We start from the raw sequence: 27,527 nt of genomic DNA, 5'->3' as shown, positions 1-27,527 counted from the left end.
TTCTTGACAGCCACCCTTCCTGAGACCATTTCTGATGAGGCTTTGTGAACAGTACATGGATCAACTGAAGGGCCAGATGCATTACTCAGGTACTGCATCAGATCTTTGATGTTTTCCAGTAAGCATGACTTTCAGATACTTTTCATATGCTGTAGATTTTAGGCCTGCCACTTCTTCTTTTGTCCTCCACTGATCCAGTTTCTGACACACTACACACCATGCTAAGATATGCCAAGTTTTCTTCTAATAGCTCTTTGGGAATTACCTTCTTTGTGCAAAAATACAATGTTATGTCTGTAAAACTGTCCCCATTTTAGACATTTCACTAAAGAAATGGGAATAAATGATGTGTTTTTGCAACAGGCTGCTAATAACAAAGTGCCTAAACATATAATTTAAAATTGGCTCTTTGCTAAGTTGTCTATTATGTGTAAACAGCACTGTTTCTTCCCTTGAGTTAGGTACCTTTTTTAGGCTTGAATGATTCACAGGTCAGAGTTAAGTGGGTCAACAAATCAAAACAAACATTCCTCTGAAAATGTTCAGATACAAGAATGGGCTGAAAATGACTGAAAAAGCAGCCAACGCATAAAGGAAAACTTAAAAAGACCTTCAGAAATCCTGGAGAACTATTGCTCAAACCCAGTTGAAAAAAAAGTCTGGCTCCTTGAAAGGAGAATATAAAGAAATGAGAGGTGGCTCAAGACTTGCACAGTACTGTAATTTGTCAAATAACTGTGCTAAAAATGCCCAAACCTAACAAATGGTTGCTCACATAGGGAGCTGTAGCCCTTAGCTGTCTTCCATGTGTTACCTCAGGTCACTGAACTGGACCTCTTGACTTGTGCTTGTGATGGTGGCATCTTTTTAATGCAATCTGACAAATAACATGGCTTGCATTGTGGTTAATTATAGGCCTAACTAGCTACCTGTGTGCGATGCACACATATAATCTATGGTTACAGCTTAATGTCCATTAGCTCACAACTCAGCTCCACCCTAAGGACTGTCAACTAAGCACTCCACCCTCTTATCATTCTGTCCTGATAATTACTGACAAAGAGGAGACAAAAATTACTAAGGAAGCTTTGCACAGCTCCAGATAAAATCCTGAGGATTTTGGAGCTGCATTTGGTTAGAAAATAGTGCTAATTCCTGCATGAGCTCCTATAAACACTCAAGTATAATTTCTGACCGACTGGACAATCCTGGCACCATGACTCATACTGCATCCCATCTCATTTGTTACATAATGCTTTGCCCCCGTTTCAGGTCACGACAGACTCTTTGGACCAGACAAATGCAACAGCATTCCACTTTCTCTCCGACAGAGCGTTCCAAGGCCGTGTTGTGTCCTGAACTTGATTGAGCTAATGCCCAGGCTGTGTCTGCGGCATCAGACTAAATGACACACCATCAGGCCAAACCCTGGCCAAGGCTATGATTTGTTGGGTCTGCCATATCGCTCAGTTAAGTTACTGCAAGAATTTTTCAGTGACACATCCCAGCATACAAACTTAACATTGAAGTTTACAGAATGGCAAATTTATCAACATATTTTCTACATAGTTTTACAGAAACAAACACGTAATATAAACCGTTAAAAGAAGAGAAAATGTGGACACATTCTTGCTTTCCAATTAATACATTTTGTTAGCTAAAAATACATTTTGAATAAAAGACCATGATCATTTTTTGGAGGAAGGATTCACGGTAAGAGAATGAAGCTGCTGTTACCTTTGCAACGAGCATCTGCTGCTGAGCCTCGATTTGCTGCTGCTGCCGTGTGGCCATCTCCTGCAGCTCCGACAGCGTGAGCTCCACACGCTGACCGCCCACCTACACACCAACACAACGACTGGTCAATACACTGAAATCTCAGCAGATTGGTCTTGATGTTGAAACCCTCGGATGTAATAGAACCACTGAGACTGATGATTAACAATGATTTTAATGAAAGTGTTTTCCTCCTTATAAACACTGCTGAATGTTATTTTTCAATTTGTCAAAAATTCTGGCTTCATAGTTGTACTTGTACTAGAAGGTGACTAATTCAGACCCAAAAGTACATTTCTTTTTCTTCTTTTTTAAAAATTCTATTTTTGCTCTGGGAGTTTTCAAAGATGGCACACTTTCAAAGATACATGCCTCTCTCTTCAGCCAAAACATCAACATTTAGTAGCTTTGAGCAAAATCTCACAGCTGAGTGGTTCAACATAAGCAGTACCTACAACATCTAAATGCCAGAGCCAACATAAGTCATGCAGCCTTATGCTTCTTTATTCCAATATTCAGGTAAATGTTTTCTATGATATCACTTTTAAGATAAATGTCAAATCAATAAATGTGTAATAATACATCCAGCCTGCAACATTACATAAGCTAAAATATTATATAAGAAAAAGGCTCGAAAACAAAGTACAAAGAAATGGGTTACGCAAAAAAGCCATTTGCAGAAATGATTCTAAAAAGATGTCTGATTTCAGCAGCCAGAGGGTCAAACCGCAGTAGATTTCACAGCACTCAGAGCCGGGGACTCCTTTCTTCAAAACAGCATTATTACAGGACATTAACTGTGATGAAGACTCAGCTAGTGAGCTGCGGATTTGAGCCTCTAAGGGCAACATGTCATTTGGTGTTCATACACAAAGTATAAGCTTTGTATCGTATGAAATGGGGAAGGCATTACTGAGCAAAGCTGTGACCAGCTATAAGGCTGCTGCATTACTCAAGTGCACAGAAGACAAAATAAAAATATGAATCCGTTTGCTACATTTAGCTCCTCGAGGTTGTTCAACCTGTTGTTGATGGCTAGTAACACTTTTCTTTTCTTTGATGATTGGATGGACAATAAATGTGTACAAACTCTTATTTGCAGTTATTGACAAGAATTTTGATGTTACATTACTACCCTGATCATGTTCATTCTTAAATAGAGCTCGGCAATCAAAGTCACCCTGGCATCACTACACAATGAATTGCTGGGTGGAAAAACAAACCTCTTCATTCTTTGCTGCTTCAATCAAAGTATCATTGCTTTAAAAAGTTTAAAAGAAAATGAAATTGTACAGAGATGGGCTAACAGATACCAAGAAGTGCTACATGGGAAAACAATAAAATTAACTTTATCTAGTTATTTCTAATGTATCAAACAAGACCCATCACAGATGGAAGTATCCTCCCAACATTAATGAAAATATAAAATAAATGTAGAAGAATTAATGTAGAAGTCTGGATAACATTACAGCCCCATTTCATAACAGAAAACCCTTCAGCAGACATCTTATTACCTTCTGCAAATCTATTTTTCCCTAATTTGGAGGCCTTTCCCTAAACCATTATCCAAATACTTTTAGTCAGTCCTGGGTTAGTAAAGATTTAATATGTATCTCAGCAAAAATATGTTTTCAAAGAGATTGATATTCTGTGATTATCTCTAACATTCCCATAAATACTTTTTGGTAACCACATCCTAGAACAGACAAAAAAAATTCCATGCTATATAAATTAGAGAAAGTACATACTGCACTCTTGTACAAGGGTGTGTACTACATAATGTCTATATAATCAATAACAATAGCTATATAGATATAATGTATACTTAAAAGGTATTCACATCATATTATACTCATGTGTGTACAGGAATATTGCTACATAATGCACCCATATGACATAATCTGCTGATATCAATGAATTACATGTAACATCACTATAATCATAAGACAACCAAGTACAAAACATAATGCAACCATGTTGTTTACATTTGAGCAATACTGCTGAGCAGTAGGTATGGCTTTAATATTGCTCAATGATGAGTCAAAGTCTATACTATTTATGGTCATGAGTCATCCCTGACCAACGTGTTAGCCAATGCTCAGGCAAACAGAAGTTGGCGTAACAGGCTAATCAATAAGGCTGCCGCCTAGAACTGATATTATTACAAACAGACTGGGATTCCCCAGTTTCTCACCATCCAGCTACTGCCAGCTATTCAGTGACTTTGGTCAGTTGCAAGATATGGGGAATCCCCTCTTTCTCCATTTCAGTCAATAATGTTCAAGTAGTTATACCCAATCACACAGGACAATGTGATGTTTGTGTTGTGCTCTCTGCCTCTCTCTGCCTTTACTGAAGCCGCTGGATGAAAAAACTTTAAGCCATCTGTCAACCCAGAGTTTTCTAATATGTGGTGACATGACCAGGTAGTACTGATCATTTTTATTGACTGATCAGTTTGTGTTTGTTTAGTGCATTTACAGGCATAGCGCAATCGAATGAGTCAGCGATTCAGCCACATTTGTGTTGCTTTCTTATTACTCATGTTTACCACCAGTGGTTTTCAATGTCAAGCAACTATCAACCAAGGACATAAGTCCTTCCTACCATGACTTAAACTTATTTTGTAATTATTATGACTGAAGAAGACACCGTGTTAACCTCTTGGTTTCGTTACAGCTACAACAAACCAAGAGTGGCTTCAAAAGATGGCGTGCACCTTTGCCAAACAAAATCAAAATTAGTCAAAAAAACACAGCTGACTTTGTGTTTAAAAAAATTAAGATGCATATGGGGCGAGCGGTTTAACAAGGAAACACTAGACAACAAATAGCTATAGACAATAGTTGCAATTCAACTGCTTGTGTTTAAAGAAAAGGAGGATAAACAGCAACAATTGAATTTTTTAGTTTGTTCTTTAATATTATTTGAAAAATGAAATCAGATCAGATCACCTTTCAACCAAGCGTTACAGCAGAAAACCCTGCACAACCAAAAGCTATCAGTATCTGCACAATGTAGCCAAAGATGAGACACAGACCCATGCAACAAACTGTCATCTACTTACAGAGAGCCCAAACAGAAATTTAAAGGGAAAAAAAAGGGTTCACCTCCAACAGCAGTTTTCATGAAGTTCTGGCACCCATGTGTTCTTGAAGAGCTCACAGAATAAAGGTAGAGTGGCTTTTCCCCACAGAGTTTTGAATTTCTAGATTTAACACACCGACAACTACCGTTAAATAAAACAGAATACTGAATGAACACGCTCCTCCAAACTACAAGCGTTAGTGAAACGCTCCCAGCCTTTGCCTTTAGAAGGCGCATTCAGCAGGAGGAGACGATGCAGGAAATGTCATGATGCCTTTTTTCCCTCCAACAACAGACTGAAAAATGTAGAATACTGGCTCGAGTAGAGTTTAGTAAGAGGCATACTGTATGTTAAGTATATGCTGAATAAAACCCATATTTAAAGTACTGGAGAGGAAGTCCAGGTCAAATAAACATGCAGAGACAACAACATTAACTGTAACTACTGCCTTGTTTGTTTAGAGGAGGCCTGAAAAATAACAATTCTCTCTAGGAGTAAATTCAACTTTTACTTTATTGAAAGAATGCAAGAGCAGTGCACAACTTGCGCAGCTTTGCCCACATGGGCAAGGTAATATCTAGGGATCTAGACCAATCTTTTACTGCTTGGCATTCATTAAGACATTTAGATATAAAGATGTCTAGAAAGCCTCATAAAAGGGGGAGGGGAGCAAGATTATTCAATTGAGATGGGTAGATGGGGGAAGCCACTGGCACATGAACACAGTCACGCTCAAATGCACTCGAGCAACAACGCATCAGTGACGGTTCCACTGAGGGAAAGATCAGCCCTCTCTTGTGGTGAAGAGAGAGTTGGAGACAAGCTGAGCAGACAAGGGAGAAGAGGAAAAAGAGAGCAGCCACATGCACACTGATGAAGGATGTTGTCCTCTAGGAATTCATAAACCCAAACTGTATGCATTTGCAGGCAAGGACTGTAATAAATAGGCATCATCACAGTAACAAGGTAATATCTAGGGATCTAGACCAGCTGTCTGGATGTTTAAACGTTGTTTAAACATCCAGATGGAGGCCAGAAATACTAGTCTGTTAACTGTATTATTCTTATTTTATTTATGGATGTAACTTTCATGTTAGAAAAATTAACCCAATAAGGAAGTGTCTTAAACCTGCATTCTATCTGAAGGCCACCAGATGGCGATAGCTGTGGTCTCAAAAAGACTTCCGCTATAAAAGCCTAAAAAAACAAACAAACAAACAAAAAAAAATTCTTTCTGATTTGACATCCGAAACACTTTCCCAATGAGTTAATGGCAGTGGCGTCAAACTCAATCACAGGACGTGCAAAAAATTAAGGATTCAAATTAATTATTTTAATCAGTAATATGAATTTGAATGGCCAGAATACAGCAACTTTTTCCTCAACATATTAAATAAAATATAAAATTATATTTTTCTTCAAAAATAACATCAGGAAAAATGAAAATATTTCAAGCTGATGAAAATTTGCAGATATTTTAGGTAAAAACTGTGATGTGCGTAAGCTGCGCAGTGTGTCCAGCTTCTCAGTAAAAAGTGCAGCTGCAAACACAGGGGTGGGGACCTGGTCTGATTTTTTTTTTTCTTTCGGGGTGGGGGCGCAATCCCGTCCCCGAAGATGCAGGGATGTACTAAGATACTTCATTATATCGCAGAGAAAAGCCAACTCACACAGCCACCTTTCATCCCAGAGCCCTGCTGAGTCTTTTACTTCACTTTTCATGAACTGACTTTCCTCAGGTAGCTTCGTGGCACTTGTGTGATAAGGCATGTCACCAAATTCAGAAGCTATTTCCTCCGAAACTGCCTTTGCCTCTTAAAAAGTTCACTGTCTGTGTTTCAGTGCTTGTGATGTGTTCTGTCTTCAGGACTTTGCTGGGCAACGTTTCCTGGTGTGTGACGCAGTGATGCGCTGTCAGCTCACCTGTTCACCCTCTGCATCTTCTCCACCATCTGCCCCACCAATCCGCTCTTTTCCCCGCACATCGCAGGAGAGGAAAAGAGACACACGGTTTAACTCCGATGTCACAGCGATCAGGCTCTTTGCCTTCCGTGTTTGGAAAATCTCTGTTTTCCACTTTTCATTTGGTCATTTTTGGGGTCAGGCTAGCTTAAATGTCGCTGTAAAAAGTGCTGGTCAATGTTTTTAATCTGCTGATCACTGATCAATGTGTCATTGATAACGTGGGAAAATGGGTTAGCGCACAGGTGTTGGCCTGCATAGCAGCTGTTGCAGTGCATTGTGGGACTTGTAGTATAAGTGGTGGGAGCACCATTTACCCGCAGGCAATTAATAATAGCTATATGAAATCCTCTTGTGGGCCTTATAAAAATTAGATGGCGGGCCGGATGTGGCCCGCAGGCCTTGATTCTGACACATGTGGTTTATGGGTTTGGTCACTCATGTTGGGTCACTGGTTAGCAACTTTGGATTGATGTTATGACTGAGAAAACAGTTTAAAAAGTGCTGCACATTTAAAATATGAGTGGATTAAAAAGGAGTGTGATTAACAGTTTCATACAGCTCCTAAATACACACGCAATATTTGTTTAGCCAATAGTTAACTTTGTCCATAAGAGTGTACACAGTTCTGTATGTTTTCTGTCTGTTAGAGTAGTCAACAAGTCGTTTTTTTCCCCTCATTTATAAGAACATAGTAATAACATGGTAATAAGCAGGTAGTTTCAAAGTAACAATGAAGTTTCAATAACAAAGATTTTAGACTCAATTTTACAAGAAATAGCCACTGTGGCATGGTTTAAGTCAGTAACAAAATGCTGATATTTTGTAGTTAATATAATCATTTTAAGGCCTTACTTTTTATTTCTGTGATTTCACCAGTATTATATTGGTCATAAGAGAGTGAAACTGATAAAGGGCAATCTAACTAATCAGGTAAGGTATCAGTATATCATTTAGGTGGTGAAATTCAGTATTTTTCATGCTTGCTGAATTACCCAGCCATCAACAATTCTAATCTTTGTATACTCATCATTTTGCATATACAGTTTTTTTTTATATCAATGACATGTACAGTACTAGTCAAAACTGCATATACAGTTTTGACTGGTACTGTACATGTCATTGATATCTATCCAACTAAGCTTAAGTTCCAAATCCTACGATACTGATTTAGCTATAAAATGTTTCAAAGAAAAACAGCAACTGAGAAGCTGGCATCATAGACAGTTATGAGAAAAAACAAAATCACTGAAATGATTAATAATCACTTCAGTTTTTTCCTTTCTTTACTAATTAAATTGAATATTTTGGTTGTGCAAATGAGCTGTCATTATCAATTATGAAAGCATAAATGGTAATATAAAAAAAAAAAAATAAAAATCACTATAGTATTCCCTACAGGCACCTCTGTTCTTTAAGATGATGATCAGCTCTGCTGAGCTGAGAGAAAGCCTCTGGGCTTTGAGCAGCAGCAAGTGGAAAAGCTACAGCACTGATCCTCTTAGGGGCCATTATATCATCCAGCGGGCCGACTAATATAATCCTCTAAATCAGATATTAAGAAAAAACTTGGACACAAATAAGTCTCAGCACTTTGGGAGGAGCCACTGTCTCTATAGACTAGTACTGATACTAATGATAGTAGTGGTGTTTAAACAGTGACTGCTGTTTAGAGTCAATCAATAGCCAGTTTCTGCAGCTACACTAAAGAATTTGGTCAGTTACACACTGTTCATTACTGAGGCTCTATCCTTAAGCACATTTATGGTGAAATAAAATAGAGTTCATTAAAGTGCCAAGGTTAGGTTTATTTATTATACAAAGAGCTGTGGAGGAGATACACCCCTTTTACACACACAGTGCCAAAGTTTTAAAAGTAATGACTGCAGCCACCTTTGGCCCCTGCCTTCACATTGTAACTGTAAAAGGTCCTTGGTTACTTGGTGAGATTTTATCCTGCTAAATATTTAAATTTTGTCCAAATGGTTAATCTGAATGCTTTCAGTATACATCTGCATTCATCCTGTTCTTTCTGTCAGAAGGGAAATCATTAATAAATGCCAGTGTGCCATTTTCATTATCAGCCACGCAAGCCTGAGTCTCAACAGAAGCACCACCACAATGTTTGACAGATGAGGTGATGCTTTGGTGCGTGAGCCGTTCCTTTCTTCTAGCCAACATTTTCATAGAGCTTTTTTTTTTTTAACTAAATTTTTTATGCTTTTGCAAACCAGCCTTACAGATTCTTAAAGCTCACAAGGGGTTTGCATCTTGTGAATCCTCTCAGCTTCTGGTCATGATCGTCTTACACCTCCACCCTTCACCATTTCTGATTTGCTATATATCACACCATTAATTTTGGCTAATCAAATACCCTTGATCACTGCTTCTTCGCTCATACTGACATCTATCCAAACCCATCTCAGTCTAAATGGAAACACATCTAAAAAAAATTATGCATGCCTTTTGTGCAAAAACACTGAAATAATACATAAGAAACATTTAGTAGCCAAGTTCTCACTTACTTTTACATCCTTGCATACTAGATGTGTCACACACAGTTCTTTTTAAACCATCTCAAATTAAAACTGAGACATCATATTTCATTGCAGACTTAGTATACTAAGTATACTAACTATGTAGTATATAGATGACAAATCTGTTCATATCTCCAAAGTTAAAAGCTGCAGATTTTCCAGGATAATATAAAGCGGATAGCTTCTGGGCACTTTTGTGTTCTTTAAAACAAACAAACAAATAAACACCCCCCCCCCATCTCCTGCTGTGCTAGATTGAATTAGTAAGGTTGAATTAGTTACAATTTCTTGACCACAACACTTTCCTGTTGAGAAATCTGGGGCAGATGGTCAGAGAGAGAAATAATGCTGTGCCAGAGGGTGCTCTTATCACAGTCATTCACATCTCCTAGTGCATGCATCCTTAAGCCAAAGAGCACATCAATGGGTACACCTGACAGGAAAACACCAACAGTTTCTGGAAAGGGAACAGCCTTGTGACACCACGGTCAGAGATGGTCCTCTGAATGATACTGATAGTACACCAGTGTTACATTATTATGGTGGAGTTTGACCAAAATCCGCAAAACAAAGACGTACAAAACGCCTACTCAAGCGTATAGCCCAGTTTTCTACCTCTAATGTAAACTGTAAGTTAAATATTAAAGTGACTTTAAATACTACACAGACGTGGATATTTCAACATAATGTAAAACATAATTCTCACCCCATTCTCATTGTGCTTGTCTCCAGTATTTCCACTTCTGCGACTCATTTGATCCTGAGACTGCTGACTCCCTGAGAAAAAGAAGTCACCGTAAGAAAAAAAAAAAATACACACAAGACAAGACAGAAATGTAACACACACAACGATAGGCATGCTGCACGCAAGCAAAAATTCAGAGACAACCACCGTTGTCTGGAATAGCCTCAAATTCACTGATATGATTTCACATGACAAGAGGGTTTAAGAACTGGGACAAACACTGCCGACTAAAGCCACCAACCTCATACTTTTTAATAAGTGTTTAAAAATTCACAGAAGAGGACAGAAAACTGCCTCCTTTGCTGTAAATAAAAATACAAACAAACAGTGATCTCCACTTTTATTTATAGTTTATATCCAATGTACATATGATCACAAACCACCTCAGAGGCTATCAGTGAACTTTTATTTTTAAAATTACATATGTATGGTTTTAGTGATAATACTTAAGGTGAGATCTTACTCCTAACTGTTTTTGTGGCTCTGCTCTATCCAGATAGAACTGCAAAACAATGTGTGTGTGGTAACTGGCAAATCAATTACACCACTGATATTCCCCTTTAAGCATCAAATAAACTATGTTTTTTCATTCTACAAAGCTTTTAAGACAACACTTTTCATTACAAGAAAGTCAGAACAGAAACCAAGAATTTGCTGACAGCTATCGACTCCACCCTCTACTGTTCAGGCTTCTGCTTGAAAAGACAAAAAGAAAGCAGCAGACAGTACACACCTTGATCGCTGCTCTCAGTTGGGGAATCTTCGTGCCGGAGGAAGAATTTGACTTCTTGCTTCCGCGGTCCCCATTTCTGCAGGTGTTCATACATCATGTGCTCAAAGGGGATTGCTCGCTCTGAAAAGTTAACGAAAGAAAAGGTGGACCAGCTTTAGTTTATACTGGGATCAACTTATATTCATCTAACATGGCTCTTAAAGTAACAAAAAAAAAAAACCACTTAACTCAGTAATTGATATGTTATACACTCAGGTTAGAAATTAGATTAGATTAAACTTTATTAATCCCTTTAGGAAGATTCCATCAGGGAAATTAAAGTTCCAGTAGCACATTTTACAGATAAAAAAAGAGAACACAAACACAGCAGAAGTCACAAATAAACAAACATATGAATAAATAAATAATAAAACAGACAAGGCAGAAAGGTAGGTGTAAAATGCCCTGCAGGGTAGATATAAAATGTCTAGCAGATAACCTTATTATTGAACATTTTCCAGTATTTTTTTTTGTTACACTGTGTTGTGGTCAGGGTCAGGCTCAGGCTGCTGCCCCCCTCCCCCCAAAACAGAAGAGTTGGACAGTCTGATGATGTGACGTGGGGTCCTGAGGTTGGACCCTCATTTGATTTCCTTAAGTCTTTGTGGCATAGATTCAACAAAGTGGTGGAAACATTTCTGAGATGTTTCCATATTTGACATGACAGCATCACACAGCTGCTGCTGCAGACTTTTCAGCTGCACATCCATGATGTGAATCTTCTGTTCCACCACATTAAAAAGGTGCTCTATGGGATTGAAATCTGATGACTGCAGAGGTCGTGTGAGTACAGAGAATTCATTGTTATGGTCAAGAAACCATCTTGAGATGATCTGATTCTAGTGACACGGTGCATTTTCCTCCTGGAAGAAGCCTCAGAAGGCGGGTACACTGTGGTCATAATGGGATGGGCATGGTCAGCAACAATACTCAGGTAGACTGTGGTGTTTAAATGATGCTCAGCTGGTACTAGAAGCTGCAAAGTATGTCAAGCAATTAACAAAAAATTAATAAATAAATAAATTTAAAAAATAAAATTTTTAAAAAAGATTGCACCATAACAATTTTTATATTTTCTATTCTCTTACTTCACAGACTTTAGTTCTTTCTCCCCAATTCCTCATTTTTAAGTTGTGTTTCTTTAACACACATGGTATCAAATTGCTTGTCCCTGAGTGTGATGCCGCCCACCATACATTTGCAGGGATGTGTGTGAATAATTCACTTTATGCTAATTCTGTTTATGCCTTGGCCATACAGACAGTTTCTGAATTAAAATGATGATACCCTGAGGAAGAGTCGACTGATAGTGATGAATAATTACAGCACAATGTGTGCGCAGAGAGAACAGAAGGAGTGTGAGACACAGAGGTTTTAGAAGGTTTTGGGGGCAGACAATTGCATTGTCAGGCTCTAGCCTGACATGACTGCATAATGTGGGGTCAATAAAGCCTTTTACTGGAATGCTGTTTTCAACTGGGCAGTAGGCCCTCAAAAACCGCTGATAACACCGGGTGTGTCAGCACAGCGATGGTGATGGGACCAAGTGGAATCTGTTGTGACAGTGGCATGAAGTGCTCTGGCACATAACCCTTTATATTAAATTTGTAATTAAAGTGAATTATCCTAGTCACGTATTTGTGAACAATTTTATTCCATTCAGGTAAGCATGCACCGCCCTGGTCAAAACTTCAACTCATTAAAAAAAAAAAAAAATGTGCTTGTTTTTACATTAATAAAGAAACCTAAAGTCTACTGCTTGAGAAAATGAAATTCTTGTGCATGCAAATGAAGTGTCTGGCTCAGCAATAATGGGTTTTCAGATTACTTTACCTTCAGGCATTTACAAGACACACCCACTGTACTTCCTCTTTTACATGGCAGTGAACTGAAAGCAGGTGAACGAGCAGTGTGACAAAGCTTCAAACAGGCCTTACCGTTCCCTCTCCACACCTCAGCCAGATGGCAGCCACTCTCACCGGGCTCTTTGCAGAACTCGACGACATCGCGGCACGTTGTTTCGGGGGTGATGGGCACCTCAGTCACAGCCTGTTCCCCATCGCTGAGGTACACCGTCAATATCATCTGAAAGGAGAAGGAAGACAGTCAGGGGAAAGCTGAAAAAAATGCACAACAGCAGAATATGAATGATACTGATTACAATAAAAACAATAGATTGTTAAAGGATGAATCTTTACCTTCTCTACTGCTACAAAGCCCGCTGTGCTGACACTACATTTCCCTGTTGACCAACCCAGACTGTTAGTTTGAGCTAGTGTTGGACTCATGCCTGTGCCTGCCAAATTTCTGTTTACTATAATAAGGGCCTGACATAGCACTGAACATATAAAGTATGAGCTGAAAGGTAAAACATATCGATACATGCCCTCACATGCTTGTGTCGGCTTTCTACCAGGTTTTGAGCAACCCACAGTGAGAATACGTTGACTCAGTGGGCGTATGAGGCAACTTAAATCTGATCTGAATAAAACCCCAAACTCCTAAATGAGGGCTGGTACAAACAAACTCTAAACTGGAGAAGAGTGAACGAGAAACAAAGCACAGTAGATGCATCATCTTCAAGCTTAATCTTGTATGAGCTATGATCATAGGTTCAGTGCTTAAAGTGCTCTTGCATGAATCAGACATCAGAATGTGTCTCATTAATGTGTGTGCGACCTTTTCACTAAGCTGTTAAGTATGAAACTAATCAGCAGTTGTGATATTCGACTAATCATTTAAGTTTCACAATTGCAACACCTGAAACAGAAAAATAATTAAATAACTTTTAAAAAATGCAGTAACTGAATACTTTGGGACCTTTGACTATTGCTTGGTTAAAAAACAAACAGTTTTTTTTGTTTGATTACTGCATGAATACAAGAGATGTTTTTCATCTGTTCTATGTTCACACTCTACCTGAAACATATCCCAATTATCACTCCATTTGGACTTTCTTGAAGTGCAAAGATTTAGTTAGTTTCCCCCATATAAATCAACAGACATCCCATTTATTAAAAAAAAAAAAGCCATGGTCATGCTCTTGCTCTCTCTCTCTCTCTCACACACACACACACACACACACACTACCCCTCAAGGATAAGGGCATGGAAGACAGCCAATACATAAATAAATAAATCCCAAATTCCAGATGGTCTAAGTTGTTAAATCATATCTAAGAAGATTCAGTAACTGCAAAGTACTGAATCACTGGGTTAAATACTTTTGTAGGGCATGTTAAACTATGAATTTAGGTTGATAACTATGAGCAGGATTTTTTTCCTTCAACAAATTGCCAAAACGTGTCTGGGTAAACAGTTTGGATAAGATTATTCAGCTTCTTTGTAGAATCAAACTAACAGCAGGATAAGAGGTTTGAATATCTTACAAAAACATTCAGATGAGGATATTTTCATCTACCTTGTTTAAACCGGCAGCCCTATGAGAGGTGAATATCCACAGTGATTATGGTAAACTCCTCTATATTCATTGCTATGGCACATCACCACAATATGTTTTTTTTTTTCCCCTCCTGCAGTGGCAGGCATATTTTCACTGTTTCCTGTGGGACAAAGGACTCTCAGCTGCTGAGGAGTGCCTTCCTGTTTCATGTGACAGCCCTCACTTACCTCACCTTTTGTGGCACGTCACAGAAAAGTGGCACTGCGAGGAGTTTACCGAACAAAAACGGGCAAAACAAAAACTTCTGTAACAAAGAATGTTTTCAAGGGATGCTCAAAAATGAAATAAACATGTTTGAAAGGATCATGGTAAACAGAATAGAAAAGTGTTTGCTTCCGAGCTGTCCCACTTTGGAGTTTTTTGCACATGCTTCACTGCTTTAAATTTCCCCTCTGTGGGACAATAAAGGCTGTTTCTTCTTCTTCTTCTTCTTAAAACACCAAAACAGGAAGGACTTAAGCCAAGAAACTTTCAAAGTATGATGCAGAAAAACCAAACTAAATAAAAACTACTATGGCTTAGTTGTGATTTCTAGAGTTTTCCAAAGTAAAATGGGAGGCAGAGGCTTCAGTTATCAGGTATCTCTACTGGGGAGCCAGCTCCCAATTCTTTTTTTTTTTTTTAAAGATTAGGCTTAAATCTTTCATTTTTGATTTAAAAAAAAAAAAAAAAAACTAAAAGGATTACTGCTGGGGTTCTCTCAGATTGCACTAAACCACACTTTAATTATGCTGCTAGAGGCCCAGGTTGACGGGAGACCTCCCATAATGCACTGAGGCTCTCTACACTCCTCTCTTTTATTTCCAGCACGTTTGTTGCCACTCACGCTGTCTTTTCTCTCAGCCCTGCAAGTTAAGCTTTTACATTTCCATCCTCTTTCTCCATGCACCTTTCTGCAGCCATCTCTTCTTGTCAGTTACTGGGCCGTCTAACGTACTCAGCATTTATGCTATGACTGACATTATATAATCTCAATTATCCTGCTGCCGCCTTCTAGACAAAAAGCAATTTCATTTAAGTATAATATGATTCACAATGCCAATCTATAGCCTAAAATGTCAAAAAGAGCCACAAAAAGAAAAAAAAAAAAAAAACTCCAGAAGCTCTAATGTGAAACAACTAATATACCACTGGAAAAGTGAAGAGATCATAAATTTTTCAAGAACACTGTGCAGTTAAATCAACTGACTTTGCTGACTGACTTTGACTTTGCCGAAATACAAATAATGTATAAGATAAAATGTTCCAAGTACATACAATATGTACACATGGCTTCAGGGTGCATTTTCAGTGCCACAATAATTGCCAGCACACACTATTGTCACATATAATCTAGCTTTAGTCACAGAGCCTACCTACAGATAAATTACTCCAGGAGTTTCTCCAAGACAAAGTGACTCATCCTGTGTAATGATACGACAGTGTGATTCAGTGACATTTACTGCAGCAGCCTAAATGGAACAATATGATCACTTGTGCTAGGGATCCTCCGTGGCATCACTCAGCTGACTATGAGACCAACAACCTGCATTTGGATGGTACAAAAAATAGAACTAATGCTGAGGCACAAGGAAATCCTACTGTGGATCTCCTTCACAAATGCATCTATGGTTTCACGCTGCTTCTTGTAGTGTTGATATGAGCTACTGGATGACCCTTTTTTGGGACCACATGTGCAACAGTATTACTGGAAGAAAGAAACTAAATTGGAAAAATCTGAATGAAACCTCAAATGGATAAGCAGTTAAGATGGATGGATGAAATAAAGAAGTCTTCAGGTACACTAGAAGCTAGTTTTATATTTAGTGAAAGGGGGGGGGGGGGGGGGGGGTGCCACAACCAGCATAATTTCATACAACACAGTATGGTAAAACAAAAAACAGACAACATTAGCTTGAATACAGGTAATACTATTAATACTGTACAATAGCCTCCAATATCCCTTACAGACTGGACTAAAAAATAAAGCACTATAAAATCTGTCATTATCTGCAGCTTTTTTTTTTTTTTTTAACAGGCCTGCATGCTGAATATCCTTGACAGCATACCAATCAAGCCTTCAATAATTAAGACACATAACTAACCAATCAGATGAGATGAAGTGAGAATTTAAACTAATCACAGCTTCTACAGACTACTCTCAACTATACAGTCAGAAATCTAGAAATTACTGGTTACATCCAGATAAAAAAATAAATAAATTTTAAAAACTCAGATCCAGCTGAGTGACCACTGGGGATACGAACCACCCTCACTAAGTTGCGTCTGCCCATACTCTTGGCTCTCTTGGCCGCCCTCCGTTTCCTCTTGATCTCCCTCTTTGGTGGCCGGTGATGTTCTTTTGCCCAGATGGGGTTCTCCTTGGAAAGGCTAACAAGGCCACGTAATACTATAGTCACAAATCTCTTCATCGTGGCACTGCCTCTTTTGTGGGCACGGGACTTAGTTGTTATGCCATCCCGAGCAGACCTCTAAACCCGACAGTGATGCGTGCATTAGAAAAGTGCTGCAGAGGAGACTTGAGAGGAAAAAAAAAAAACACAAGCTGCATGTGCAGTTCGAGCAGGGAGGGGGAGCGAGAGAGAGAGAGAGTGCTAGTGAGAAACAGCGAGAGAAAGAAGGAGCGAGAGAAGCGAGAGAGAGTGTGTCACGGGGTGGTGGGTATGGGTAGAGGAGGGTGCTGGAAAATAATTTTACTGGAAAAGTGTCCCTGGGATGTGCCTGTGGCTGCAGCATCAACGACTTCCTGCTAATGGGCACGGCTGTGACTGGCAGGCAGTTCAATGCCATCATGCAGAGCCAAGAAAGAGATCATGCTTATACTGGGCACTACATAACTCCAGGGAGTCAATGCATTATGCTACAGTGGGCACCATCTGGAGCTCATTTAACTTCTGAGAGTAAAAGGCATTATTTGATGGCCTGATCTCCAGCGCACATCGAACATTTCCTCACACAAATCCTGTCACTTATTTACCCACAAAGATGTGCCCACAATGGGAAAAAAAAAAAAAAACTCAAGCACAACACCGCTCTTTGTTCATAAACTTGAACTGACAACCATCCTTAAATGTCCTAAATGTAAGACACTGGAATATAACATATATATATACTCCAGCTATAACCAAAAATAAAAAGAATAACTGTAACCCAGCAGAAGCCCAAATCTGTGGTAAACAACACACTATGATGAATATTAGTCATCAGTCTATATGGTAATCTGGTCAGACACAAACACAGAGCTTAACCACAGCTAAATCCAAGGAGGCTGTCAAAGTTGTCTCTGACATTCTGGACTAACAGTCCATCTTGCGCTGCCCAGACTTGCCAAAGACACAGGAAAGGCGAGACAAATGATGTGAAACAAACTGAAACATCTGACTAACCGTGATGTCTGAAAACTAGGAAATGTCTGGATAAAATGAACAAGCTGTTAAAACAAACATAATTCCTTTAGTTGGGCTCACAAGATGTTTTCATGCTGGTTAATCAAATTAGATCTACTCTGGCTTTGCTGTTACAGACTAATGTACTTAGCTCATAAATGTATAGCATTTATGAAAAGCAAACTCCTTTAAAGTTTAGTTTTATTAGGAACTGTAAAGCTCGATGGTAGTATTAGTATTTGCTTTTGACTCGTTAAAGTCATATAAAATATGCATACTTATTGAATGAATACTAAAATAGACCAAGGATTCCCAAAATGGAGGAACTTCTTAAATAAATTAAAATCCATCAGCTTGTATTGATATAGTCATATCCAAAACACGTGAGATTTTTACTTTTTAATGATAAGTGCTTTATTATTTTAAACAGGTATATCTACAAAAATGTGAAAGCAGCAAAAAGATGCACTGTTTACTTTTTCCTGTAAGTCAGGCTCTGCCCAGTTCCACCGGGTGAGATTAATGCCACTTGACAATCTACTCAGCTCAAAAGTTCCCCTTAACAACAGAGCATTAGTCGACGCAGCCACACAGACCCACGTCTCATGCTAACGTCTCATTGGCTGCTGGGTTCACGCGAGAACCAAGTGGCTCGCTGCCTCTCTGCTCTGCTCGACTGGCTCGTTGACTCTGATGGCCTGTTGGTGCCACAGGATACAGCTGTCCACAGAGGCAACGGTGGTAACTGAACCTGAGAACTGTCGCAAATATGGACTTCGGACATTTGGTACTTCTGGAAATGTACAAGCCTCTCTGGGATTGTGTTGTCGAGCTTTATAAATTTATAGCCAACTTCCAACCAATACAGTCATTTGGAAAGACATATCACCAAGAGTGAATCACCTCTCTTTGTTTTACAACGAGATCTCACTGAACCGACTGTAAACTTATCCCGCGCATGAGTTCATGTTCCCCTCCCTGAATCACCATTCCCACAATCGCTGCATTCTCAGCACTAAAGATAACAAAAGAGGTCCCAACAAAGCGCTACTCCAATAGGGTTGCCAGTCAGGTATTCTATTCCTTGCAACACAGAGTGTCTTGAACAATAACACCAGGGGAAATAAACAATAGAATGAAAATATTTGTTGACTTAACACACCTACTATACCCACTGCTTTAAATATAGCACCCATTGTGTAACAGCATTTCTTGTGACAGAAATGAATTATGATCATCACTGAGATAGTACAGGATAATAATCTAACCTGTCCTATTGAGACACAGCCTTACAAATCTACCTGTTCATATTTGATAGAATGGGTCACATGCTCTCTCTTGCTAAAACATATCTCTTATGGTAAATTCAGACAGAAATCAAAAACAGATCACATTATCTATATATTTTAGGATGCAGTATAAGGTTTAAGTCACTCTTTAATCTTCATGAGAAATCTGATGTGAACTCATTAAAGCCATAGGAGATTAAGGGGGAAAAAAAGATTACTTGGAGCTGATCTCACCTTTAGATTATCTAAGCAGCAGTGACAAAGGCAAACAAACTCATATCAGTCCGCTAGAACTCCAAACTTGTGTGTCCATTTTACATGCTGATGAAGTGCCCTAAACACTAGATAATAAGCTAAATGTGCACTTACCGGCATCATATTGGCAGCTCTGCGGGATCACAATCAGCGGGCATCGGCAAGCTGACTTTTGGCTCCTTCACTTATCTTCTATGGCACCACCGGAGAGTCAAACCAAGACCCACCTTGCTAGTTATCTGTTCTGATTATCTCCAATGTGACAACCAACTGGGCCTCAGTCCTCTCTGTAGATCAAAAACAGCTTATTAGTTTAAGTACTATAAATCCAATCACTGTAAAGCATTTGACTCGTACTACAAAAATAAAATGTAATGTCACCAGCCGCGGGCATCAATTTAAATGGCCCAGGCGTGGCTCTGTGCAGCTGCTACTACAAACAAGCCGAGGGTTAGCCACTTAAATGTTAGCTCGCAAAGCAACGCCAAGGCAAACGACAAGCAGTTATTTGCTATTACTACGCAATGCCTGCAGTTTTACTCACCAATGTCAGAGACGAGTCATCATTTCAGCGAATAAATCTCAGCTATGCTACGGTAAAAGGCACGCAGCTAACCGAAGCAGCTGTCAGCCAGCCAGCCAGCTTAGCGTTATCTCCCCGGTAAGGTGGTAGCTATGTTAGCTGGACTCAGAGATGGCTAGAGGACGGTATGCACGTCGATGTCTCCGCTCTCGTCGGCCCTTGAGCTTGCATTGGCCGAACATCGGCACGAACTGTCGACGGAGTGTTTTTTTTTTCTTTTTTCAAGCGAACGAAAATTAAGCTTTATTAATTACTTGGGTTTTTTTTTTCCTATGAAGGGAGCGAACCATCACAAGCAGGCTAGCAGTGCTAGTTCACGAAAATACACATAGCTGGAATCCAGTTGTTGACGGTAGAAGGGGCGGGGCTACATGGCAGCAGGGAGAGTGTCACGGTAACGTAGAATGTCAGGAATCTAACGTCACCCCCGGCAGTGGCAGCTGCTAGGATACAGTACGGTGAAAACGTTTTTGTCCCGTTCCCGATTTCTTAGTTTTTGCATATTTGTCACACTTACATGGTTACTGCCAGACTTGCTCACTCAAGACATCGCTTAAATATAACCTGTCTGACAAAGTGAAGTGGGCTAAAAGATCTCAAAGAAGCAACAATGAGAAACAAAGTCACAGAAGTCTTTCAGTCTGGAAAAGGTTACAAAGCCATTTATAAGGCTTTGGGAATCCAGGCAACTACGGTGAGAGACATTATCCACAAGTCTACCTTCCCAGGAGTGGCCAGCCTACCAAAATTACTCCAAGACAACTCATCCCGGAGTTCACAGAAGAGCCCAGAACATCTAAAGAACTGCAGGCCACACTTACCTCAGTTAAGAGAGGCTGGGCAAAAATGGAGAGTTCCAAGGAGAAAATCACTGCTGACCAACAAGAACGCAAAGGCTCATTACACATTTGCCAAAAAACATCTTGATGATCCCCAAGACTTTTGGGAAAATATTCTTTAGACTGACAAGACAAAAGTTTAACTTTTTAGATGGTTTGAGTCCTGGCATAAAACTTAACAGCATTTCATAAAAAGAGCATCAGACCCACCGTCAAACGTGATGGTGGTAGTGTGATGGTCTGGAGCTGCTCTGCTGTTTCAGATTGACTTTCTGTAATTGATGGAACCATGAATTGTGCTTTCTACAAGAAAATCCTGAAGGAGAATGTCTGGCCATCAGTTTGTGGCCTGAAGCTCAAGTGTGCTTGGGTTATGCAGCTGGACAATGATCCAAAACACACCAGCAAGTCCACCTCTGAATGGCTCAAGAAACAAAATGAAAGTTTTGGAGTGGTCTAGTCAAAGTTTGGAATTAAGTCTGATTGTAATGCTTTGGCATGACTTTCAATAGGCCGTTCATGCTGGAAAACTCTCCAGTGTGATTAAATTAAAACATTTCTGCAAAGAAAAGTGGGCCAAAATTCCTCCACAATGATGAGAAAGACTCATCACCAGTTATCTCAAACGCTTGATTAAAGTTCTTGCTGCCAAAAGTGGCACAGCCAGTTAGTTGGTTTAGGGGGCATTTACTTTTTCACATAGGCCCAGGTAGCTTTGGATAGCTTTTTTCCCTATAATAAATGGATTTAAGAGCTGAATTTTGTATTTACTCTTATTATTTTTGTCTAATATTAAAATTTGTTTGATGATCTGAAATATATAAGTGTGACAAATATGCAAAAAACTAAAAAAATCAGGAAGGAGACAAATACTCTTGACAGCACTGCACCAGTTTATCATAAGACTGCATTCAGCAGCTCAAACTGTCCTCTCTGTTTGCTCAGACTTAGCAGAAGATCAATTATATTACAAGAAATTTATTAACCATGTAGTTGTTTTTTGTTTTTTTTAAGAAATGCTTTAAATGTCACTGAACAGAGATAAGCCCTAGATCCATAATCGGACAGATAGAAATGGGCTGCTATTTTAGAAATGAAATCCTGTTTACCGTTATAACTTCAGTGCAGCCTCTTTCTTTCTTTATTTCACTCAAGGGACAAAGAGAAAATATTACATTATTTTGTCCCCTTTCTATTTAAAGCGCCTGTAAATGTGTGCTGCAGACCAAAACCTATGCAAAATAGGCTTCTGTTGACCAGATTACAATATATAAAGAAGCAAATAGATAACTTCACTAGACTCATTTTAATGTAATTAATGATGTAGTGCCAAAAATGTAATTACAATAAAGGTCTCTCAACAATACCAGAGAGAGACACCACACTCTTAAAACATACAGGCAGGTTTATGTTGCTTTTGGCCCTATCAAACTAGTCCCTGATTTGTACTTTTCAGCCCCCATATGCTGCCACCAATGAGGCGCACTAATGTCTGGAAGTTTCATGTCATGTGTGCACCTCTGCCTCCATCAAACTCATTTTTACCTGCAGAAAACACATCACTCACAAACTATCCTGCATCGCAGGCTGTTTTGTCAGCTCACTCATGCAGGATGTTAACACCCCAGCAAGATGTGCTGTTGGTTTTTGTAGGTGTAGAGTCACATTAAAAAAAAAAACATTTTATCTGAGAAATGATGTCATTAGCTATGAATGATGTATGAGAGTGTCTTCCAGACTCTGACATGAGCTGCTGATGACAGATGTTATAGTTTTGGGTGCTTTCTTTATAGTTATAGCAAATTCACGATGGCACAAAGGCCTTGAACAGATTTTCTTTTTTTTTAAACTCTCCTCAATTTCTCACCAGAGACACATAAAGACAATATAACACAATTCCATATTTAATATTTTAGTGGCAATATGGCTACAGTTCAGTCTGTACTGTAAGTATTTGGACAATTACACTTTTTTTTTTGCCAATATTTACTGGCAAATTAAGCAGGTAAAAGATCTGGACTTGATTCTAAGTGTTAAACTTGTGTTTAGTAGCTTTGCTGAAAAACATCTAAAAGAGCCTGCACAGTTCTTGGTCAGATGAAACCAAGATTAACTTGTACCAGAATGGTGGGAAGAGCAACATATGGGGAAAGAAAGGAGCAGCTCATAATCTGAAACATGCATTATCTGTCAGGTGGGTGGAGAATATTTTATGGCATGGGCATGCATGGCTGCCAGTGGAAGTGGGTCACTAGTGTTTATTGATGATGTGACTGCTGATAGAAGCAGTAGGATGAATTGTGAAGTGTACAGGGCCCATACTCTCTGCTTAGATTTATCCAAATGCTGCAAACTGATTAGACAGGACTTAATAATATAAATGAACAATGACCCAAAGCATACTGCAAATGTAACCCATAGTTTCTCAAGGCAAAGAAATGTGATATTCTTCAATGTCCAAGTAAGTCACCTAATCTCAACCTAACAGAGCATGAGCATATCCATATTACCATAAAATGTTATATATCAAATTGTTTTATGTTGTTTTTATGTGTTACTAGTGAGAAATGTAGGAGATTTTTTTTTAAAAAGGAAATTTATTCAGGTCCTATCATCCATTGATGTCATCATGAACTATGGACTTAACTGTATATGCATACATATATGCATATCTGTATCAAGATACTCAAAGAGAAACTAGTTCTATGAAGCATGCATTGTATAATATCTTTCTGAAACTACATCACTGTTGCCCCATTTAGCAAAACCACATACTCAATAGCCATCAACATAAGACAGCTGAATGACTGTGGACCTCAGATCAAAGTGGGGTCATTTGTGTCAGTAACCCAATATTCCTAATACTTTTCTCTTAAACCAGTCCTTAGATGAAAATTTACAGTCCCTACAACATGCATCCAGATAGCTATACCACCACCATAATATAAACCAAAAAAAACCAAAACAGTAAAAGCTTATGAGAAACAATGATGATGATGATACTTTGGTGGTGCTTATTTAATTGAACATTATTTCAAATTATAGATTTGTCTCAACTACAAAATAGAAACTCCTTAGACTGAGATTAATGTTCTCACACAGTAAAAATTTCTTACAGCAGTACAAAGTTTGGAGATATGTGAAACATATAAATGAGCTCTGAATTCTGTCGGTGTTTCTGTTGTCCTCATCAGCTGACAGTTTTGACTCTTTGACACTGCTAAATATGTGCCTCAGAGCCGAGTTAGTGTCCTGTGCGAACAGTTTTGAAAATGTATGGATTACGGTAAGTCGCCACTTGATAGGAATGGTGGAAAAAGCCACTAGCAAATATCATCATGCTAACATTTTGATGTTTCCTGCTTTATCGTTTTAAATAAGTAAAAAGCAGTGTGTGAGTCACCGTATGAGGCCGGTTGATGCAAGTGGGCCCTCCATAAAATCTGCTATTGCCAGAGTTTCTATTGCATTACTGACATCAAGTGGCTCACAGAAAGAACTGATCCTGTCAGGAAAAGTCTGACCTGCTGTGCACTCTAAGTCATTCTGTTGATGAATTACGTTTTTGAGTTATAATGTATTCAAACAGTGGCTATATTGAAACTGTTTGCATTCATGTCTATTACTTAGAGCATGTTAATGAACCTGAATTATTTTTTTGTTCTCTGGGATATTTTTGAGTTTCAAATCCTTTGAGTTAGTGTTTCTGTTAGAAGTTTAAATTAGAAGCTCCTACGTTTTAAGGTTTGGATTCTTTGTTAGAAAATCAAACTAAAGTTTTGGGCCTGATGTGCTCCGCAGAAGAAACTCAGATCAATAGCCATGAAGCTGGGGACTATGACTCCTCCACATTGAAAGGAGCCAGTCGAGGTGGTTTGGGGATCTGACTAAAATGCCTCCTTGACACCTCCTAGGTGAGCTGTTATGGGGATGTCGCACCAGGAAGAGGCCCTGAGGCAGACCCAGGACTTGGTGAGAGGCTGGCTTGGGAACAACTTGGCATCCCCCTGGATGAGCTGGAAGAAGGGGCCAGGAAGAGGGAAGTCTGGACTTCTCTGCTTAGACTTGAATCATTTTGTATTGGCATGCTGGGATCTTCCCAGGATGATCTTCCAGAGATCCCAACATGAGGCCAATTGTCTTTCTAATGTGGTGTATCATAACCAAAGAGCTAGCTGCCAATTCTCTCATGTAAAAGACACAAAGACTCAGACATCTTGCTGAGCTGTCCAAGTCACAGATTTGAAGAGAAACCGACCAACAAACCCTTCATATGCTGCCAATAAACATGACTATGAAAGCGCTAATGGAAACTTGAGCGGTAATAAAAGCATCAAATACTGAAGAGCTGCATGTACCGTGCCTTGGTTTGTAATGGGAGAGATTTGGCAAAGCAACTCTTAAGACTTAGAGATGATCTCAATCTTTGAAGCTTTTCAAGATGTTTTTATTATTGTATTAAATGCTATATTGATTATAAAAAAAAAAAAAAATCTGAAGTAAACAAGTTAAACACAGACAAAGGTATAAACAGTAGCATTGACTGATCCACTTCATACAAACAAACAAGTAAACAGATACAAAAATGACTTGTCAGGTTTGTATCTCAATATGCAAAGTATGATTGCCTTTTATCCCTCAAAATTCCATGTTTAAAACAAATGATGTAAACCCCTGAGAAAGTCAGATTTTTTTCTTTCACTCTCCTCCACAACTGAGTCAGCAAGCTGCGTGGAGGAATGTATTCAAACTTATGAGCACCGAAATGTCAAGCAGGGTGGAGAAATCGTGTAAAGTGCACTAGAGAGCAAAAAAGGCTGGTCCATCTGCATCTCTTCATTTGACTTTGCCGTGAGTCTTCAGCTGTGAAAGCACTTTTTCTACCTGCAACAGAGCAAAACTGGAAGTTATACAATATTCATGTTGTAAATTCAGTCATTTAAAAAGCCCTGTACATTGAAAGAAGGTAACATTTAAAAGTGCAAACAGATGTAAAAGACCTAACATGGGAGAGAAGATGCGTCTCATTGCTCATTCTAACAGATTTAAACTGAAGTCAGACTTCAATATAATTATTTTTCCAGGGATCGATGATAATCTCCTCATTACCGGATAACACAAGCTTCCATTAAGGCCCTGATCTTTATTAAATTCATTTTAAGCATGGATAACAAATCAGAAACAAATGCAACCATTTCACATGTCTTTTTAACAGTATTATAACCAGTCATAATTCAAATTATTTATTTTTTTTGGCTCAATCCAGCCATGACTCACCGTAATGAACCAGTAAGAGTGCTGCCCATAGCGAAGCTGCGACTTCAAGTTCATCTTGCTGGCTGGAGCCAGAGCATGGAGGTGGAGGTGGGGAACAGATGAGAATGGAGGCAGATGAAACCCCAACCTATACAATTTTTAAATAAAAGTTTAACAAAAGCAGGTCACAGAAGAATTTATATCACAATATGAAAAAAACAAAACAAACAGGTGAATTTTAAAGCAAATAAAATAAATCCCAAATAATAAAGAGCCTCAGCTCATCACAGGGAACTGATTTACCTGATGTCATCGAGGTCGCTGACTTTGTTCTTCTCCAGTATACGCCTTCCCATTTGTTCCATCTGCTCTACTGTCAACAAACAAATCTTATTAGCTTAGACCAATGTACATACACTCACAAGTTCAAACCAAGCACTGGAATGGGGAAGAAAGGTGACTGAAGTGACACTGAATGCAGCATGGCTGTTGGTACCAGATGGGCTGTTGTGAGCAGTTCAGAAACTGCTGATCTACAGGAATTTTCCCCACAAAACTATCTTTAGGATTTACAGAGAATGATCCAAAAAAGAGAAACTATTCAGTGAGCAGCAGTTCCCTGGCCTTGTTGATGCCAGAGGTCAGAGGACAATGGCCAGAATTTGTTGAGCTGACAGGAAGACAATAACTCAAATAAATGCTCATTACAACCAAGGTACAGAGGAGCATCTCTGAAGACACAGCATTCAAAACGGATTCTTGAAAATGACTGAGTTCACTGCACGCAGATGGCCTCCATAGTCACCAGATCTCAATCCAATAGAGCACCTTTGGGATGTGCTTGAAAGGGAGATTTACATCATGGATGTGCAGCTGATCTCTACAGACACCAACTCCATGGTGCAACTTTAAATTCTGGCTTTACTAACAATATAAACCACAAACCTAAGCACACTGAGGTCATACTGGTGAGTCAATAAAATAATTTACTCATTGTCACAATCTGATTTTACTGTAAAATCAAGCTATAATGGTTCGTATTGAATAATACTGGCTGATCAGTTATTTGAAAATTTTAAAGGGGTGAGGTGCATTTTTCTGTAATCAGTCATAACTGCTGACTCATATTTTTCCGTTGACCAAGACGTGTCAATGGTTTCTAGCAGGAAAATTAAAAAAAAAAAAAAAAAAAAAAACCCCAGACTGACTGTTTTAGCTCGTTTTTACTTACTTAGAGGTATATCGGCCGCCTTCAGAGTTTTACAGTTGTCGATATGCATCCTGGGAATAACCAGGTAGTGATGGGTGGCTCCAGGCTTCACGTCACGAAAGCAAACCAGCTCATCGTCCTGTTTACAGACAGGAATTTCCAGTGGTTTAACTTTGTTTCATTTAAACACGAATGAATGGTTTGTACTCACGCTCAGCAGGATGTCTGTGTCAGTCCGGTTGTTTGCCATTTGACAGAAAGGACAGTCTTCGATCCCAGAAGCCCCCTGCGTCCCCATTCGTGGACTTTAAAGCGTCGTTAACATACTGCGCTGAAGACTCATTGGTGTAGTGTAATTTCTGGGTGT

At 39.0% G+C, this 27,527-nt stretch overlaps 2 protein-coding genes across 9 annotated transcripts in view; both read right to left on the bottom strand.

Moving 5' to 3' along the window:
• ppp1r13bb (protein phosphatase 1, regulatory subunit 13Bb) overlaps positions 1-20,201 on the bottom strand; it is a 40,448-nt gene extending 20,247 nt beyond the window's left edge. For 4 of the 7 annotated variants that reach the window (XM_030721546.1, XM_030721551.1, XM_030721550.1 and 1 more), the window contains exons 1-5: positions 13,079-13,183; positions 12,818-12,965; positions 10,842-10,961; positions 10,070-10,140; positions 1,738-1,839 (exon numbers count right to left, since the gene is read on the bottom strand). In XM_030721546.1, the coding sequence (XP_030577406.1) occupies positions 1,738-1,839; positions 10,070-10,140; positions 10,842-10,961; positions 12,818-12,965; positions 13,079-13,168 (531 nt within the window). In that variant the 5' untranslated portion in view covers positions 13,169-13,183. Of the gene's footprint in view, positions 1-1,737; positions 1,840-10,069; positions 10,141-10,841; positions 10,962-12,817; positions 12,966-13,078; positions 13,184-16,588; positions 16,755-19,386; positions 19,560-19,816 lie in introns of those variants that run through there. The other 3 variants (XM_030721552.1, XM_030721553.1, XM_030721548.1) reach the window with 2 other exon arrangements.
• Positions 20,202-25,214: 5,013 nt separating this feature from the next.
• On the bottom strand, positions 25,215-27,527 carry LOC115774702 (histidine triad nucleotide-binding protein 3-like). Of its 2 annotated transcripts, none has more exons than XM_030722085.1 (5): positions 27,372-27,527; positions 27,182-27,299; positions 26,254-26,320; positions 25,972-26,098; positions 25,215-25,578 (listed from the first exon to the last, which is right to left on the bottom strand). In XM_030722085.1, the coding sequence occupies exons 1-5, from the start codon at positions 27,456-27,458 to the stop codon at positions 25,531-25,533; spliced, it is 447 nt and encodes a 148-aa protein (XP_030577945.1). In that variant the 5' UTR covers positions 27,459-27,527; the 3' UTR covers positions 25,215-25,530. The 2 variants fall into 2 exon arrangements, with proteins under 2 accessions (XP_030577945.1, XP_030577944.1); XM_030722084.1 differs by having other exon boundaries at positions 25,216-25,578; positions 26,254-26,323.

This window comes from Archocentrus centrarchus, chromosome 24 (assembly GCF_007364275.1).
Source record: "Archocentrus centrarchus isolate MPI-CPG fArcCen1 chromosome 24, fArcCen1, whole genome shotgun sequence".
In the NCBI taxonomy this organism is placed as follows: Eukaryota; Metazoa; Chordata; class Actinopteri; order Cichliformes; family Cichlidae; genus Archocentrus; species Archocentrus centrarchus.
This window is presented reverse-complemented; position numbering and strand designations above follow the sequence as displayed.